Below are 16287 nucleotides of genomic sequence, written 5' to 3'. Positions count from 1 at the left end.
CTCATTCACACCTTTCCTTCTCTTCTCAAATTCCCCAAGCCTCCCTTGTCCACACCTGGGCCCCAGCACGCAGCCTTCCTCCCCTCCAAGACCACCCCTCTTCTCATCCTTCAGCTCCCATTGCGTGACCTGCTCATGGGCACCACCAAGTGCCCCTCTCCCACTCATGCCCTTCGGCATACTAGCACCCTGCCATTACAGAGGTCTCCCATTTTCAAAAAACTCTTCCAGTCCCACAGCCCCTCCAGCTGCTCTCCCCCGTCTCTGCTGCCCTTTCGGCCAAACTCCTAGAAAGAAGTGTCCATGCTCACCTCTTGGAATCTGTCTCCTCCAATTCTCTCTTGACTCCACCCCCACAAGGCTTTTGGCTCCATGCCTCCAATAAGTCATGGCTCCTGTCAAGATTGCAACAGCATCTCCATTTTTAAGTCCAGCCAGCTTCCAGATAAAGTGGTTTATTTGTAGCCTTTGACATAATTTGTCATGACACATACACCCTCCTTGAAACATTGTGTTCCCTTGGCTTCCAGAACTCGCTCATTCTTCTCATTTTCCACCTGCCTAGTAGACTGCTTCATCTCAGTCTCCTTTAGTGGCTCCATCTCAGCCTCCACAAAGGGCAGAGAGTCTCTTCTGGTCTTGGGGCTGCTGAGATGACACAGAGTCTGACTGTCAAACCAGACGTACAAGAATCATAGATGGAGCCCAGTGTCACGCTTTACTGATAACTTCAAGGATGCTGGCAATGATGAAACACAGACGAAATCAAGGAAGCCCACATCATTTAACACAGCGACTGTGTTTAACAAAGCCCAGGTCCTTTCTCAGCATATTGGCACATACTCTAGGCAAGAGCCAATGCGTCAGGTCTCCACGAAGCCCACAGAACGATCCCTAACACAAAACCTCTCAGGTATACAAACTGTCTCACCATTCACCACTTGATGAAATGTCTCCATTCACCCCTTAACAACTGCATAGCTTATGACATTTTCAGAGAGCCTTACTTTATGCATTCACATATTCTATTTTGTTCACTGTAAGCAAACCTAGATCAAGTGTTTCCGCTAAATGCATTCTATAGATGAGAACTCTTTTCTAGCTAATGCCATTGTATATAAGTAATATTAGCATATTTACAAGGGGACTTGACCAATCCATCTTTTTCTTTCTGATGAGGTCAGAAATATGAGAAAATGGATAGTTGCCCTGATGCTAATCCTCTCCTTTTCAGCTCTGGGTGCACCCATGACTTTAAAACTGGTGTCTACAACCTACAATTTTCTCCTAAATTCCAAAGCCATCCGTTCAGTTAGGGACTCAACATTTTGACTTAGCTGTGTCAGAGGTTAACAAACTGAATAGATCACAACAGAAATAACAATTCCTTTTCTCAACTCTCTAAACACACACACACACACACACACACCCCTTTCTCCCATGTCCCCCCATCTCAGTGAGCCTCCCCCATGCTCCCCCGTCCTCTCTCCTTGGGGGACAAACATTATATCCTGCTTGATTCCTTTTCCTCTCACGTCACATATCCAATCCGCCTAAAAATATCTGCCATTTCTACCTTCAAAGTACATGCAGAGCTCAACCACTGATCCATCGTCACTCCCACGGCTGCCTTCCTGGTTCAGACCACCACCATCTCTCCATGGACCTCACTGAAACCACCTCCGACCTGCATCTCTGCTTCCTGCCTCCATCCTTGTCCCCGAGAGTCTACGCTGAGCACATTGGCCAGATGGCTGTCTTTAAGAGATTAGTCAAATTGTGTCATCCACAGCTCCACAGTCTCCAGTGGTTCCCGTATCTCTCAGAATAAAAGGCAGAATTCTTCTGGCGGCCTTCAGGGATCTATACATCCTGGACCCCCATGAACTCTCTGGCTCGTCTACTATTGTCTGCCCCACCCGCACACACACACCCATTCACTACTTCAGACACACTGGCCCCTCTGCGGGACCTCCAACAATCTGAGCACGCTGCAGCCCCTACACCTTTATCATGCTCTGTATTCAGCCTGGAAACTCGTTTCCCCCGGGTGGCACCTGGCTTGCCTTTCTAATCTCCTTCAGATGTTGGCTTAAACGAACCTTTTTTGTAAGGGATTCCCTGATCACCTCTCTAAAACTGTCATTCACGTCTTCCCCCGAATCTGTCTCTGATTTTTTATTCTCCTCCCCACTTATCACCATCTGACATGCTAGACAGTTTGACCTTTCTGTATTTCCTGTTCTAGACTTTTGGATGAGAGTAAAGATGCCCTTTTGTTCAGGGCAGTATCCCAGCAGTCACAGGGGTGTCTGGCACATAGTAGGTGCTCAATAAATGTTGCACAAATTAACTCATTGTGGAGCAGATCGATCTGAGTTGAGCTGAGTTTAGAGGAGCATATGATCAAATAATGCAAGGAGAACAGTGACTTAGGGCTGTGATAAGGAAGGCTTTGGATGATGGCCTGTGCTGTTTGAATCTTATTCTGCAGGCTGGAGGAATCGTCAAAGTGAACTGAGCCAAGCAACAGCACAAAGAAATGAAGTCAGGGGTAAAAGAAATCATGCTTTAAGAATAAGAATAATGTGAAAGGAAAATTTTGTTCTTGAACATTAGTCTTTCTTCGTCAGAGTGAATATGCTCACTGATATTGTGTGGGCTGCTAACAATTACCAGAGGTGAAACACTGACGCCTTTTTTCAAAATGGTTTTAAAAACCGATAGATCCCCGAATAGAGGCATGATGACATACCATCTGATGAGATTGAGAGTGATTCCCTATGAGTGTCCATAACTTGAAGTATGGATGCAGTCCCTAAAATTTGTATGAAAAAGTCTATTAAATGCTGCTGGTAACAGTATTAAGTGAGGTAACTGGATAGCATCACTGACTCAGTCAATGGACATGCATTTAGGCAAGCTCCAGGAGATGGTAAGGGACAGGGAGGCCTGGCGAGCCGCTGTCCGTGGGGTCGCAAAGAGCCAGACGCGACTGAGCGACTCAACAACAAAGTCGTATTCCAAAAATCCGAGCTTCGAAAAAACATTGCTGCAGGACAGATGTCTAGAAACACAAATAAATGCCTCATCTATCTCTTTTGTAAGTTGGGACCCGGATTCTCTAGGTTGGACCATACCTTATCCACCCCACCCACCCCTCCCCTGCAGTTGTTATGGAAGTGGATCCACACGAAAACGCCCCCAAACCACCAAATAGTAGCATTTCGGTAAAACGTGAGTGCGTGTAGCTCTTCGCATCTGTGCTGTCTCTTTGAAAAGCTGGTTTTCTTTTTGCAGTACAACCGGTACCAGCAGTACGGGGCGGAAGAGTGCGTGCTGCAGCTAGGGGGCGTGCTCTGCCCCGGCCCGGGCTGCGGGGCGGGGCTGCTTCCAGAACCGGGCCAGCGGAAGGTCTCCTGCGAGCCGGGCCACGGCCTGGGCTGCGGGGTGAGTACCAGCCACACCCCCGGTGTGGACTCTGTGTGTGTGCGTTTGCTTTGCGAAATTGGCTCGGTTGGTGCTTTATTTTCATTTTCCATTTGGACTCAGATAGCTTTGGCCTGATTTTTTCATTTTAATTTTATTTTCATTTTCCATTTGGACTCAGATATCTTTGACCTGATGTAAAAACTAAAACTAACCTGATATAAAAACAAAACTAAATATATTTCAATTAACAGAATCCCGTATATAATGAGGGGAGGTAAGATTTTCTGCTTTGATAGCTATCAGTGTTTAAGACGTGAAATCACTCGGTCAGCCTTTTAAACTTTTCTTCTGGTGCTCAGATAATTCAGGGCAAAAATGATTTCTTCAGAGGTAGCATCGAGTCGACAGGAGTGAAGGAGAAAGAGAATTCCACCTCTTAGCATGATTGTCTTAGCTACGTTGTTGGCCTAAGTATTTCAAGAAATAAAAATGAAGATTAATATGGAAAACTTGAAATGTTATCGGGTGGTAAAAATCACTTTAAATCGAGATGAGCAAAACTTAATGGGGCCTCTTAGGGAAGCAGAAAGAGAAGCATGGAAAATGTTTGTTCTAAGAGGTCAAACCAATATGACCTAGACGGCATCTTGAACGGGTCTACGGATGCGGGCTGACGGTGAAGGGGTGAGGGAAGCATAACTCAAAGGCAAATAGGCTGGCTAAATTATAGGCTGAAATGACAAATGGATAATAATCCTGGTATTAAATTTCATGCCGGCCAGAAAAGGAAGAAGTGTATGTGCTTATAAAATGCTGTTGAATTGTGATGGGAGAGCGTTCCTTTTAAAATTGCAGCTTCGTGAGGAGCTTTGTTGGAAGGAGGAGTGTGGATGGATGGCAGAGGCGTATCCCCAGGCCTCATTGGGGCTGCGCCGCCTGAGTTACCTGTGCATAAATTGGCATCTGTCATCCTTGGTAGAGCGCCCCATCGGTCATGCAGTGGGGCTCACCAAGCTCTGGGCTGAGTGATAAAGCAGAGCAAGTGGACGTTGAAAAATAATGAGATACCATGATGCGTAAGCAGAAAGAAATACTTCTGGGCTAATGGCGATTTCATTAGGATGAAAACTCACATCATGTCTGCCAGCCTTAGAAATTATGGAAATCAAACCCTGCTTCCCAGCCTTAGTCATCATCATTTACTGTATAATCTGCATCGGCTGCATGTGGCCCAAGCAAGCTGCCAAATTCTGGGATCAGAGTTCCCAGCAAATGTTTTCTTTTAGATTGAGTTACAATAGCCATTAACTAATGGCCCGGTTCTATCTATGCTTCTACCTAATAATTGTTCCTATTGTTGCATTGTCTAAAGCTGGGGAGTTCTTTTGGCCCGTCTTCTGCATTCACTGTTCATCTTGAACAGTTTTGAAGGTTTATGTAATTTTAAGATTTGAACGTCTTTCTCTTCCCTTTTTTACACAATGTGATATTCTAAGTAACACACACATTTGAACTCCAAATTACGGAAAATTACCTTGGAAATGAATTGAATTGCTTTAATATCTTTGGGTTAAGAGAGTTTAGGGGCAAACCTTACCTAAAGGAGAATGACTATATTCAGGATATTTCTTTGGAACATCTAGGTAATGTGTTTTATCTTTATTTATTCTGTTTTGTTATGGGGAAGGGGCATGCTTGTTGGTTTGTGTATTACTTATCTGTTGCTACATAACAAATAACCCCAAATTTTAGCCTTTTCATTAATAAACATCTTTTATCTCACAGCTTCTGAGGGTCAGGAATCCCTAAGTAGCTTAGCTGTGTGGTTCTAGCTCAGGGTCTCATGAGGTTGGAGTCAAGCTCAGTTGTAGTTAACCCAAGACTTGACTGGGGCTGGCAGACCCACTGCAAAAATGGCTCGACCCATGATTCTTAGCCAGAAATGCCTCAGTTCCTCACTGGCTGCTGACCACAGTTCTCATTACACACCCCTTTTCTTAGGCTACTTGTCCCCAGAATGGTAGCTAGCTTACCCAGAGCAAATGATCCAAGGGACAGAGCAAAGACAAAGCCGTGGTGAGTTGCTCTCCGAGGCTGTGCTCCATCACGGCTGCTTTGTTCCTGTGGTTAGCACTGAGTAGAAGTTCCAGCCCACCCACAAAGCGAAGGGAAAACTAAGCTCCATCCTGAAGGAAAGGTGTCAGGGAATTCAGGGATATATTTTGAACCACCACTGTCTACAATCTGAAGAAGTTGAATAAAGAACAAAGAGAAATGATTTTCTGAAACATCTAACTTGATGCTTTCTTTGTCCTCCCCACCTTTTTGCCCCAATCCCTGTAAGCTTCTTCAGGCTGATATCAGTTCCCATTGCTTTAGCTTTTCAGAAGAGATCAGTTGACATCATCATTGCTCTTTTTTCTTCAAATCTTCAACTTTCACAAAAGCATGTTAACCCAACTTACATGCCTTAGGGATTCTGTAGTGCTTAAAAAGGAGATTAGGTTGTATGACTTAGGTCCAAATCTTGGCTTCCTCAACTACCAGTGGTCTTAATCTTTCTGTGCCTCAGTCTCCTCACTTTAAAACAGAGTGTATTACAATGGTCCTCTATAAGGCTCCTCTGTCCATGGAATTCTCCAGGCAAGAGTACTGGAGTGGGTTGCCATTCCCTTCTCCAAAGGATTCTTCCCAACCCAGGGATTGAACCAGTGTCTCCTACGTCTCCTGCATTGAGAGGCGGGTTCTTTACCACCAGCACCACCTGGAAAGCCCTTATAAGGCCGTTATGAATGTTAAAGGAGCTGACGGGTGTAACAGCACATGGCATAAAGTATGTATGTATTTAATATTTAATCAAAAGCTTAATCAGTATTTATCAGAAGCTCACCTAAAAGACCTAATTAAATATTCAAGGAAAATTAACAACAGGGTGTTTGTTTGATCCTCTCTTCCAGATATTCTAGAATATTCCCCTCTGAATCAAGCTAGACGCAGCAGGGAATTAGGTACCCAGGCCTCGCTGTTTTAGCCCTTCAAAGAATTGCTTTGGCTTTTCTTGCACAGTAATTTGGTGTCATTTGTTTATACTGCGGTCATTATACAGATGACTCAACGCTTGTGGCTCCGGACATCCGAGTGGGCTTTTCTGTGAGGGACCATGGTGCCCATTCCAGATTCATTATGCTTGTCCTGGGAAAAGTTGACCCTGCTAATGGTCCCCCTTGAAAGCTGACTGCTGGAAAACCTAGAGCCACATTTGTGGGGTGTCTACAGCAGAGAAATGGGCCACTAATAGGATGGGTTTGGAAGCTCATTTCTTGGCTTGACTTCTTTTTCTTCCCTTTTTCCTGGTATATGCTGTTTGGCTGTGATTTGTGCACCCTTGTAAGCTGCCAGTCTTTTCTGGATGTAAGGGTGGTAATGGAAAGCTGTTGTGTGAAAGAAACCGTGGCTAGTTTATGTTGACTGTTATGTTGTCTGTCTGTTATGAAACAGAGCAGGGCCCAATAAGTAGAAGTTAGAGGAAGCGGAATCAGAGGGGTCTGCTCAGGGTTTGCTGTAGCACCATGGACAGTGGCCACAAAGCGGACTGCCCCCAGCGCAGGGGGTGCCTCACGCTACACGGTGCTCAGGGAAAGGAGCTGACGGCAAGCTGTGCAAGCCTCAGAGTCTCGGGCGTGCTTCTTAGGCTGTAGCTTTGAAGTTTATCATGAGGGATCCGCAAATCCACCTGTACTTAATTTGTCCTCAACTGTCAACTCTTATTATGTGGGGCTTGATGTTACAAAAAGGATCTCATGCATAAAAAAAGGTTGAAAACCAAATTCCCTGTCATTCACAGAATTGAAGAATTCAGCCTTCCAGGGACATAGTGAGACATGTGGACCCACATGGACTCACAGTTTTAGAGCTGAGACACACCTCTGTGCTGATCTCCAGACAGGACAGTTCTAATCTTCCCATCAGTCAGCCCACCACCACATGCCTGGATGGTCCCGGCTACCTCCCTGATCGCTGTTGTACACAGCTTCCATGTGAAGGCACAAGCTTCAGTATTGTGATTGTCTTTGACTTCTTTAAATGAGTGCTCAGGCTAGTACTTATGACTTCTATATGCAAGCATATAGGACTGCTGCTGCTGCTGCTGCTGCTAAGTCGCTTCAGTCGTGTCCGACTCTGTGCGACCCCATAGATGGCAGCCCACCAGGCTCCCCCATCTCTGGGATTCTCCAGGCAAGAACACTGGAGTGGGTTGCCATTTCCTTCTCCAATGCACAAAAGTGAAAAGTCAAAGTGAAGTCGCTTAGTCGTTCCCGATTCTTAGCAACCCCATGGACTGCAGCCTACCAGGCTCCTCTGTCCACGGGATTTTCCAGGCAAGAGTACTGGAGTGGGGTGCCATTGCCTTCTCTGGCATGTAGTACTGCTCATTGGAAAGTCAGATTAGCTGATCCTTGGCTCTCCTAAGTCACTGGCTTAACTGTTACCCAGAGAGCAGTGAACATTAGCTAATGAATATAAGGATTTCCACTTAAATGATAATAATCAGTCCACCCAGGAAAGGCCTGATAGATGTGTGATGGTTATAGCAAAATTTCTACCATTATTAAAGAATGATTGGAGCTTAAGCACTCCCTCTTAGGGTCCGAGTTGAAGTGTTAGACTTGTTTCATGCTTTCATATTCCTGTCCTCAGCCTTGATCTTGTTCTCAGTAAGAACATGTATTTAGAGCTCAGCATTCATTGAGTGAATGAATGAATATTAAATGTAGAAGTAATATGAATACACTTTTATTTTCAAATACTAATCATTATGTACCCCAATATTAGAATCGCTTACCTTGCCTCAACAAGAATCTCTTCAAAAAACATAAAATATGCAGTGTTTTACTTATATGTGTAATACATCATTTAGAACACCAAAGTATACTAACTTCAGAGATCCACAAAAAGTCAATTAGGAACCTGAAAATCCTCCAAAAATTGCAGTTTATTTGCCCTATCGAAGGCCTCACCACCAAATGAAGAATTCAGTGCATTCTGATAAAGAAAATGTCTTGGTCTTGGGAGCACTGATATTTTCCTTTTGACAAGCACAGAATATTTTTACATGGATAGACAGAACTCAACAAGGATATGTTTGGGGATCAAATAGCCTGACCTCACTCTCTGCCAATGCTTGATCATATTTTCACTACTGCACATAAAAATATTAATTGATTTCCTGAGGAATTCATGTAATGCATTATTCTTTCTCTGGCCTTATTGCTATTCATCAGAACTATCTCACTAACTTTGATGGCACCGATGTAAAATGTTGACATGTTTAATGCTAGAAAACAGCAACAAAATATGGAATACATTATACTCACTGACCTGGGGATACAAAAAGCTATGGCAATCAAACCTCGCAAGTTTTCTATCAGCAAAACATCTTTATTTTATTTGATGGTATTTTGGGATATTATACATCTGAGAGATAATTTCTTAAAATAATACTATGAATTTAATGAAGAGTTTTCTGTTTTGAATTAGAAATACAGGGATAAGATTTAACAATGGGGGGAAAAAAACTCTTATGCATTTAAATGTAAACCAGAGATCTTAAAAAAAAAAATCATTAAGCCAACGATTAGTTAAGGAAATTAAATAGAATTTCTTAAGGCGTCCGAGAGACTCTCCCTCCTTTGATGAGTAGCATGTATGGCTTTGAGGTGGATTGCTCGAGGAAGCGGAGCATCCGTCTCAGGCTCCTCACTTGCACAGATACCCTCCACGCCCTCTTACCCAAGTTTACATTCTTGCACTGTCTTCCTTGATGAGAGTCTCAAAAATTGTAGAACCTTAAGTTACAAAGGCTTCATTAAAACTGAATCTAGACTTCAATGAGAACAGGGTAGACTTGCTGTGTGCCCAGAAATCCTTGCAGAAGCTACTTATAACAATAGCATTCATATATTGATGAAGATTTTAGTTAGAGTCCAAGCCTCCTATTTTAGCCCTTATATAGGAAACGAGTCTATGTAGATAAATGGGGATAACTATTCCTTCATTCAGAGTTCTAATTATTGATTTTAAAAGTAACTAGATGGGGAGCCCTGCCGGGGACCAGCCCCGGCTGATCCAGGGTATTCGAAGGAGAGACGGCATAGGTGAGAATCAGGATACAATAGCTTCAATTAGATATTAATTAAAGATATAAAGAGTAATAGAATAAGGATAGCTCAGTAGGAAAATTCAGTGGAGAAAAGAGGCTGAGTAGCTTGGTTTACGCGGGAGACCAATAAAACTTCAAGACAAGAAGTTTGCACCACTTACGTAGGCCGCAGGCGTCCTTCCGTTCTCCCGAAGGAGAGGAGACACTGAGGCCTCCCCGGTCGGATCTTAGAAGCCCAGGCATAATTAGTAAGCATGGTGGGTTCCGCGATCCAGATGGAGACTCAACCAGAGTGAGAGAGAGAGCGACATGGGGAGACCAGTATTTCGAGAAACTGATCCCAATTCTTTATTTTCCAGAGTCTGTTTTTATACACTGAGATGTTATACAAAAGTCACGTGGGGACAGCAGTCCTGACTTTTATCAAAGTCAGGTGCTTCATACAAATGTATACAGAGGTCTTAGGGGTGTTACATCATCTTCTGGCCAGGGGGGCCTGCTGACAATTTACGACCCTCTCCTTGTGACAGCAGTCAGTCAATCAGGACACTTATTTCTCCAGGGCTGATTATTCTCAAAACAGACGCCACCCAAGTAAAGTTACATTCCTACAGGGTGAGGGTGTAGTGGGTTTTAGTTAAGGAAAGAATTTACTTAGCCTAAGGTCTAACGTGATTAATATCAAAGGTTAATTCTATATATTCATTAATGTGTGTAAGGGCAGGGGATATGGAGACTTAGCAACAAACTTTGGCTCAACAAATGAAAAACCCTTCACCAACACATTTTCTAATTAGCCCATTATACTTATACTAATAGTTTTCTAACTTTTCTAAGGAACCTGTTTTTAGAAGGTTTAAAGCATCTCGTGCCTCTCACGGTTGGGAGGCTGTGGACAATCACATGTGGCCGGACGAGCCTGTCAGGCAGGCTAGAGAACCTTCAGAGGAGTTTGTAGGTTAAAACACTCTTGTCACACCCAGGAATTATTATTAACTGGAGCTCTAGGTTAACTCCTTCTCCGAAAGAGGTGGTGGGGGACAGCCCCCCGTAAAGTCAGAGGTGTAGGTAAGAGCACAAAGTAGTAAAGTAGGCAGGCTCTGGTAATGGGGGTAGATGCTCGAGGAGTTCCAGGGGGACTCCTGAGGCTCGATCCCGCCTTTGCGTATGTCGAGCCTCCTTCCTCATGACCTTTGCCATGGGCGGAGTACCTCACTCTGGCCCCCAACAGAGCCCTTTTTTCAGTATGTGGGACTCAGAAATAGAAGGTCAAGAGATGGCCAATATTTAATAAAGAAAATGGTTACTTTTTCCATTCTTTAAAGAATTTTATAAAAATACAAAATGTAATTAAATTGCCTCAAGTATTTTGAAAACTGTATAGAAAATCTCCCTTTTTCCGAAGGAAAATAGAGATTAAAACCTAGACTCCATATATGTGTGGTTTATGTCATAATGCTTTCCAGGAGACACCAAAAAGCACAGGTAGGTATTTTTCATTCTGCCTAAATGTGGGTTTGTTGGGGTTAAGCTCCAGGCTATCATCTCACCTTGCTAGCCTCAACTCTATGGCCTCTTCAACATGTAGAGCATGGAATCAAATCTTTTTGACACATTATTTTTGATATACAGGATGTTCTTTATCAGAGAGTATTTTTAAAAGAAAGATAACATTATGAAATGTCAGAAATATGCATGACATGTTTATTTGACAGGTGTCCAAAAATCTAATTTAAGCTCTAAGATTGGCTCATTTACAGAGTGAAAATTAGTCTTGCTAGACTTTCTGCTTGCGAGCCAGCTTGAAGTGCAAAGACAGAAAGCTCTGGAGAGTATTTATTTTAATTAAAGAAACTGTTCATAAACATACAAACAAGTTTTGCATACCATTCCTCTGGAAAACATTTAGCAATTGGCAAATGTTCCTAGAAAGTATTCTGCAGTCTGAAATAGAAATATATATTTTCTAATCCAACATAGATCAGTGACCTTTCCACATGTCTTTAGCTATTTTTTGTTTAAAATAAGTGTGAAATAATTATACTCTTTCAAAACAGTAAGCTCTATCTCTTTGAATAATGTGTTGTGCGTGCATGTGTGTGTGTGTGTGTGTATGTGTGTATGTGTGTGTGTGTGTGTGTGCAGTCGTGTCTATCTCTTTGTGACCCCCATGGACTGTAGCCACCAGGCTCCTCTGTCCACGGGGTTTTCCAGGCAAGAATACTGGAGTGGGTTGCCATTTCCTTCTCCAGGAGATTTTCTTGACTCAGAGATCAAACCTGTGTCTCTTGCATCTCTTGCATTGGCAGGCGGATTGTTTATCAGTTTGCCACCTGGGAAGCCTAGGAAATCAATTTTGTGGCAAATTGAATAGAAAAACCCTCTTTAGCTCTACCAGCTACAGGAGTGGAGAAGGCGATGGCACCCCACTCCAGTACTCTCGCCTGGAAAATCCCGTGGACTGAGGAGCCTGGTAGGCTGCAGTCCATGGGGTTGGTAAGAGTCGGGAACGACTAAGCGACTTCACTTTGACTTTTCACTTTCATCCATTGGAAAAGGAAATGGCAACCCACTCCAGTTTTCTTGCCTGGAGAATCCCAGGGACGGGGGAGCCTGGTGGGCTGCCGTCTATGGGGTCGCACAGAGTCGGACACGACTGAAGTGACTTAGCAGTAGCAGCTACAGGAGAGCTCAGAACATTCCAGAAAACAGGCTTCTATGAAGATAACATAGTTTCTGTGTATTCATTTTGATCCTGCCCTCACTTCAGTCTAGGGCAAGGCTGTCTAATATGGTAACCACAGGCCACAAGTGACTGTTTAAATTAAAATTAAATCAAATTTAAAATTAGGTTTCTCAGTCACAGCAGCTACATTTTAAGTATTCAATGGCCACATACAGCCTCCAGCTACTGGACTAGACCTAGGCCATGCAGACAGAGTGTGTTTTCATCAATATCACAATAAGTTCAGTGGGGCAGAGAAACTGGCCGTAAGATATCACCCTAGAAGAAGCATTCACAAGCTCAAAGATGCCTGTGTCTCAAACAAATTGAAGTTTGACCCCTTCAATTCTAGTTAAGAAGAAAAATCTTTCTAGAAATTAAAGTTTCCTAAGTTAAAAAAAAAAATGTACAGCACTGTTTTCCAAAGTGACCCTTATTCAGTGTGGGTCCAAGGGATGTTATGTACCAGGAGGATGGTTGGAACCCGGGACAGAGAGCCTGGGCCAAGAGCAGTGATCAGAGAGCTTGGATGCCCACGGTTGCTGTTGCTGTTGTTCAGTAGCGCAGTCGTGTCCGACTCTGCAACCCCATGGACTGCAGCCTGCCAGGTTTCCCTGTCCTTCATATCTCCTGGGGTGTGTTCAAGTTCACATCCATTGAGTTGGTGATGCTGTCTAACCATCTCATCCTCTGCTGCCCTCTTCTCCTTTGGCCTTCAATCTTTCCCAGCATCAGGGTCTTTTCCAATGAGTCAGCTCTTCACATCCAGTGGCCAAAGTATTGGAGCTTCAGCTTCAGCATCAGTCCTTCCAATACATGCAGTAAAATCCATTAAACAGGGCTTTTTTCTGTTGGACTTAAAGCTTTCATTATGCAAACATGCCTATGCCTGAACAAGGGGAATACCACAGCAGCCTTCCCTAAGTTCTTTCAAGCAAGAACTGCCTTTTGGGTGGTCCATCTTATACGACAGGTGTCTCATAGAGCAGCTTGACTCAGGGAATCAAATCCCTTGCTTTATCTGAATAGTAAGCTTACCACAGTACTCTTGGGAAGGAGCTAGTGAAACCCAAGGATCAGAACATTAAGTATTCAACATTTTCCTCTTTGCAGAGGACTAAAAAAGCATGATTTTTTTAAAATGATATACCATATTTGTATTAGAGGTATTTTTGAGACTACATATCTTATAGTGAAACCTCTTTATTCTTAAACTGCTATTGATATATAATTTTATGGATTTAACATACATAGAGAGGATAGGGTGAAATTTTATGATAGTGTGTGATTAGCAGCATATTTTCAAATGATTCCTATTAAATGAACAAGGGAGATTTTTGAGCTTCATAGAATAAAGGATATTATGGTAAAATACATACGTATGTTTCTCTAGTGGGTATCAGTGTATGTCAATCTCATAAAACGTTAACTGCATAGGACACTGCGGTCATGACAAAGGAGTCACAGGGGTTTTTAAATTTTATTTTACTGAAGTGTAGATGACTTACAGTGTTGTCTTGGTTTCTAGTATACAGCAAAGTGATTCTGTTGCATACATGTGTTTTTTTTCATATTCTTTCCCATTCTGGTTTCTGTTGTGGTTGTCGTTCTGGCTTTCTTACATGGTCAGGAATTGCTACACAAGTGGTCGCACCAGCGTGAGCCTGGGCCACGCCCCGCTGTAACTGCCCTGGTGGGGCCACCCTGACAAGGGGGCACACTGGAGCTCCCTGCCGGCATCCCAAGGGGTGGTCCTGTCTTCCCTGTCCTTCCCAGAGCCCACCAGGGTTTCTGGGGGGTGGAGAGCTCTGCTCCATCTCACTACACTCATTATTTTTCACATCCTGTCCCCACTATCTCAGGCCTTCTCTCACTGGGGAGTAGAAGCCTCCCAGAGGCACATTCTGTCCTGCTCTTTCAGACCTGCCTCCAGCCCTCCTTTCTCATTAGGGTCTCTGCTGAGCACTCCCAAAACAGCTAGTTCCTCCTGTATATTCATCCAGACCAGCCCTCCCTGTGCGCTGGTTTTTCTCAATTTCCCTCCATGCTACCTTTAGAAAATGGCCTCACAGATCTGACACTGTTCATCTAGCCCATGGTTACCCTCTGTGGTTCACGTCTCATCTTTCATGCTGTTATATACACTGCAGATTATGGAATGCGATTATCACAGCAGCTTTCTTTGTTCTCTCGTCGTTCCTTTTTTAATACTATTTTTGATTGTGGTAAAATATACACAATATAAAATTCGCCTTTGATAACCATTTTAAAGTATACAGTTCAGCAGCATCAAGTATTCATAATGTTGGATAACCATCTCCACTATCTATTTCCAAAGTTTTGTATCACCCCAAACAGAAGCTCTGTTCCTATTCAGTTCAGTCGCTCAGTCGTGTCCAACTCTTTGCGACCCCATGAACCGCAGCACACCAGGCCTCCCTGTCCATCACCAACTCCCAGAGTCTATCCAAACCCATGTCCATCGAGTCGGTGATGCCACCCAGCCATCTCATCCTCTGTCATCCCCTTCTCCTGCCCCCAATCCCTCCCAGCATCAGGGTCTTTTCCAGTGAGTCAACTCTTCGCATGAGATGGCCAAGTATTGGAGTTTCAGCTTTAGCATCAGTCCTTCCAGCGAACACCCAGGACTGATCTGCTTTAGGATGGACTGGTTGGATCTTCTTGCAGTCCAAGGGACTCTTGAGTCTTCTCCAACACCACAGTTCTGTTCCTATTAGGCAATAATTAATTCCCCATCCCTCCCAGCCCCTGGTCACCTCTAATCTTGCTGTCTCTATGAACCTGACTATCCTAGATATTCCATGTAAGTGGAGTCGTAGAAATATTTTGTCCTTTGGTATCTGGCTTAGCATAATGTCTGTCACTTAGCGTCATGTTTTCAAGCCTCACGAAGCGTGTGTCAGAGTTTCACTCCTTCCCGTTGGTGAGTAATAGCTCATTGTACACGTACACCCTGTTTTGTTCCTCCCATTCCTTTTTAGCATTTATTCAGCCACAGTAGTCCTTCATCTCCCTGGAGCAAAAGTCAGGCAGGTTCTCTGACTCTTAGCCACTTATAAGTGAAAGAAAGTCTTAGAGACATTTTATGTTGTATATTCATACTGTCAATTCATTAAAAGTGGCTTTTGTCAAAAAAAAATATACTCGATGTAACACTGAATCTTCTGCCCTGGCTGCCAAGGCCCAGCCCTTTGCCCCATGCCTGCGTGCACTTGGCCGGGAAGTCCAAGTGGGCTGACGTGACTCACCTGGTTGCTCTGAGTGTTCATCAGCTTCTACCTGTTCCATTGACTTTTTAGTCATCTCAGGTTAAGGTTGACAGGATACAATAATAGCTGATTATTCACTTTATTCCTCTGAAAAGTGTCTACGTCATCAATCTGCAGGTCCAGGGTTTTTAATTCCAGTGCTTAAAATTGTTTGCCTTGAATAATTGCCTACGTTAGTGCCTATAGGGTTTCAGCCCCATTACAGAATCATCTGTCCAGACCGAAGTCCCCCATCCTGACCTGAGTGGCAAAACCCTATCCCTGTTCCCGTCAGCATAACAGAAATGTGTTTCTGCCAAAAATATAGCTCGTGAACATAATTGCAAAGGTTTGTCAAGGTAAGTGTGGAGGATATTCCTTATAGTACTGTTTTGTAGTAGACAAGAACTTGGAAGCAGTCAAATTGTCAATAATATCGTAGTGGTTAAGTACATTTTTGATCTATGGATACAATAAAGTACCATATCTTATTTAAAAGGAGCTTTCTTGGTGGCTCAGTGGTACAGAATCTGCCTATAATTTAGGAGACCCAAGTTCAATCCCTGGGTTGGGAAGATTCCCTGGAGAAGGGAATGGCAACCCACTCCAGTATTCTTGCTTAGAGAATTCCATGGACAGAGGAGCCTGGCAGGCCACAGCCCATGAGGTCATAAAGAGTCGGACACGAATGAGCGACTAAA

At 43.6% G+C, this 16287-nt stretch overlaps 1 protein-coding gene across 6 annotated transcripts in view; it reads left to right on the top strand.

Annotated features, from left to right (window-relative positions):
* Nucleotides 1–16287, top strand: part of PRKN (parkin RBR E3 ubiquitin protein ligase) — a 1237035-nt gene that overhangs the window by 1035503 nt on the left and 185245 nt on the right. For all 6 annotated transcript variants that reach the window (XM_061428497.1, XM_061428495.1, XM_061428496.1 and 3 more), the window contains one exon: nt 3301–3450. In XM_061428497.1, coding sequence (XP_061284481.1) covers nt 3301–3450 — 150 coding nt within the window. The remainder of the gene's footprint in view (nt 1–3300; nt 3451–16287) is intronic.

Source organism: Bos javanicus, chromosome 9, assembly GCF_032452875.1.
Source record: "Bos javanicus breed banteng chromosome 9, ARS-OSU_banteng_1.0, whole genome shotgun sequence".
Classification (NCBI taxonomy): Eukaryota; Metazoa; Chordata; class Mammalia; order Artiodactyla; family Bovidae; genus Bos; species Bos javanicus.
Note: the sequence above shows the minus strand (reverse complement) of the source record. Positions and strands in the feature narration are given on the sequence as shown.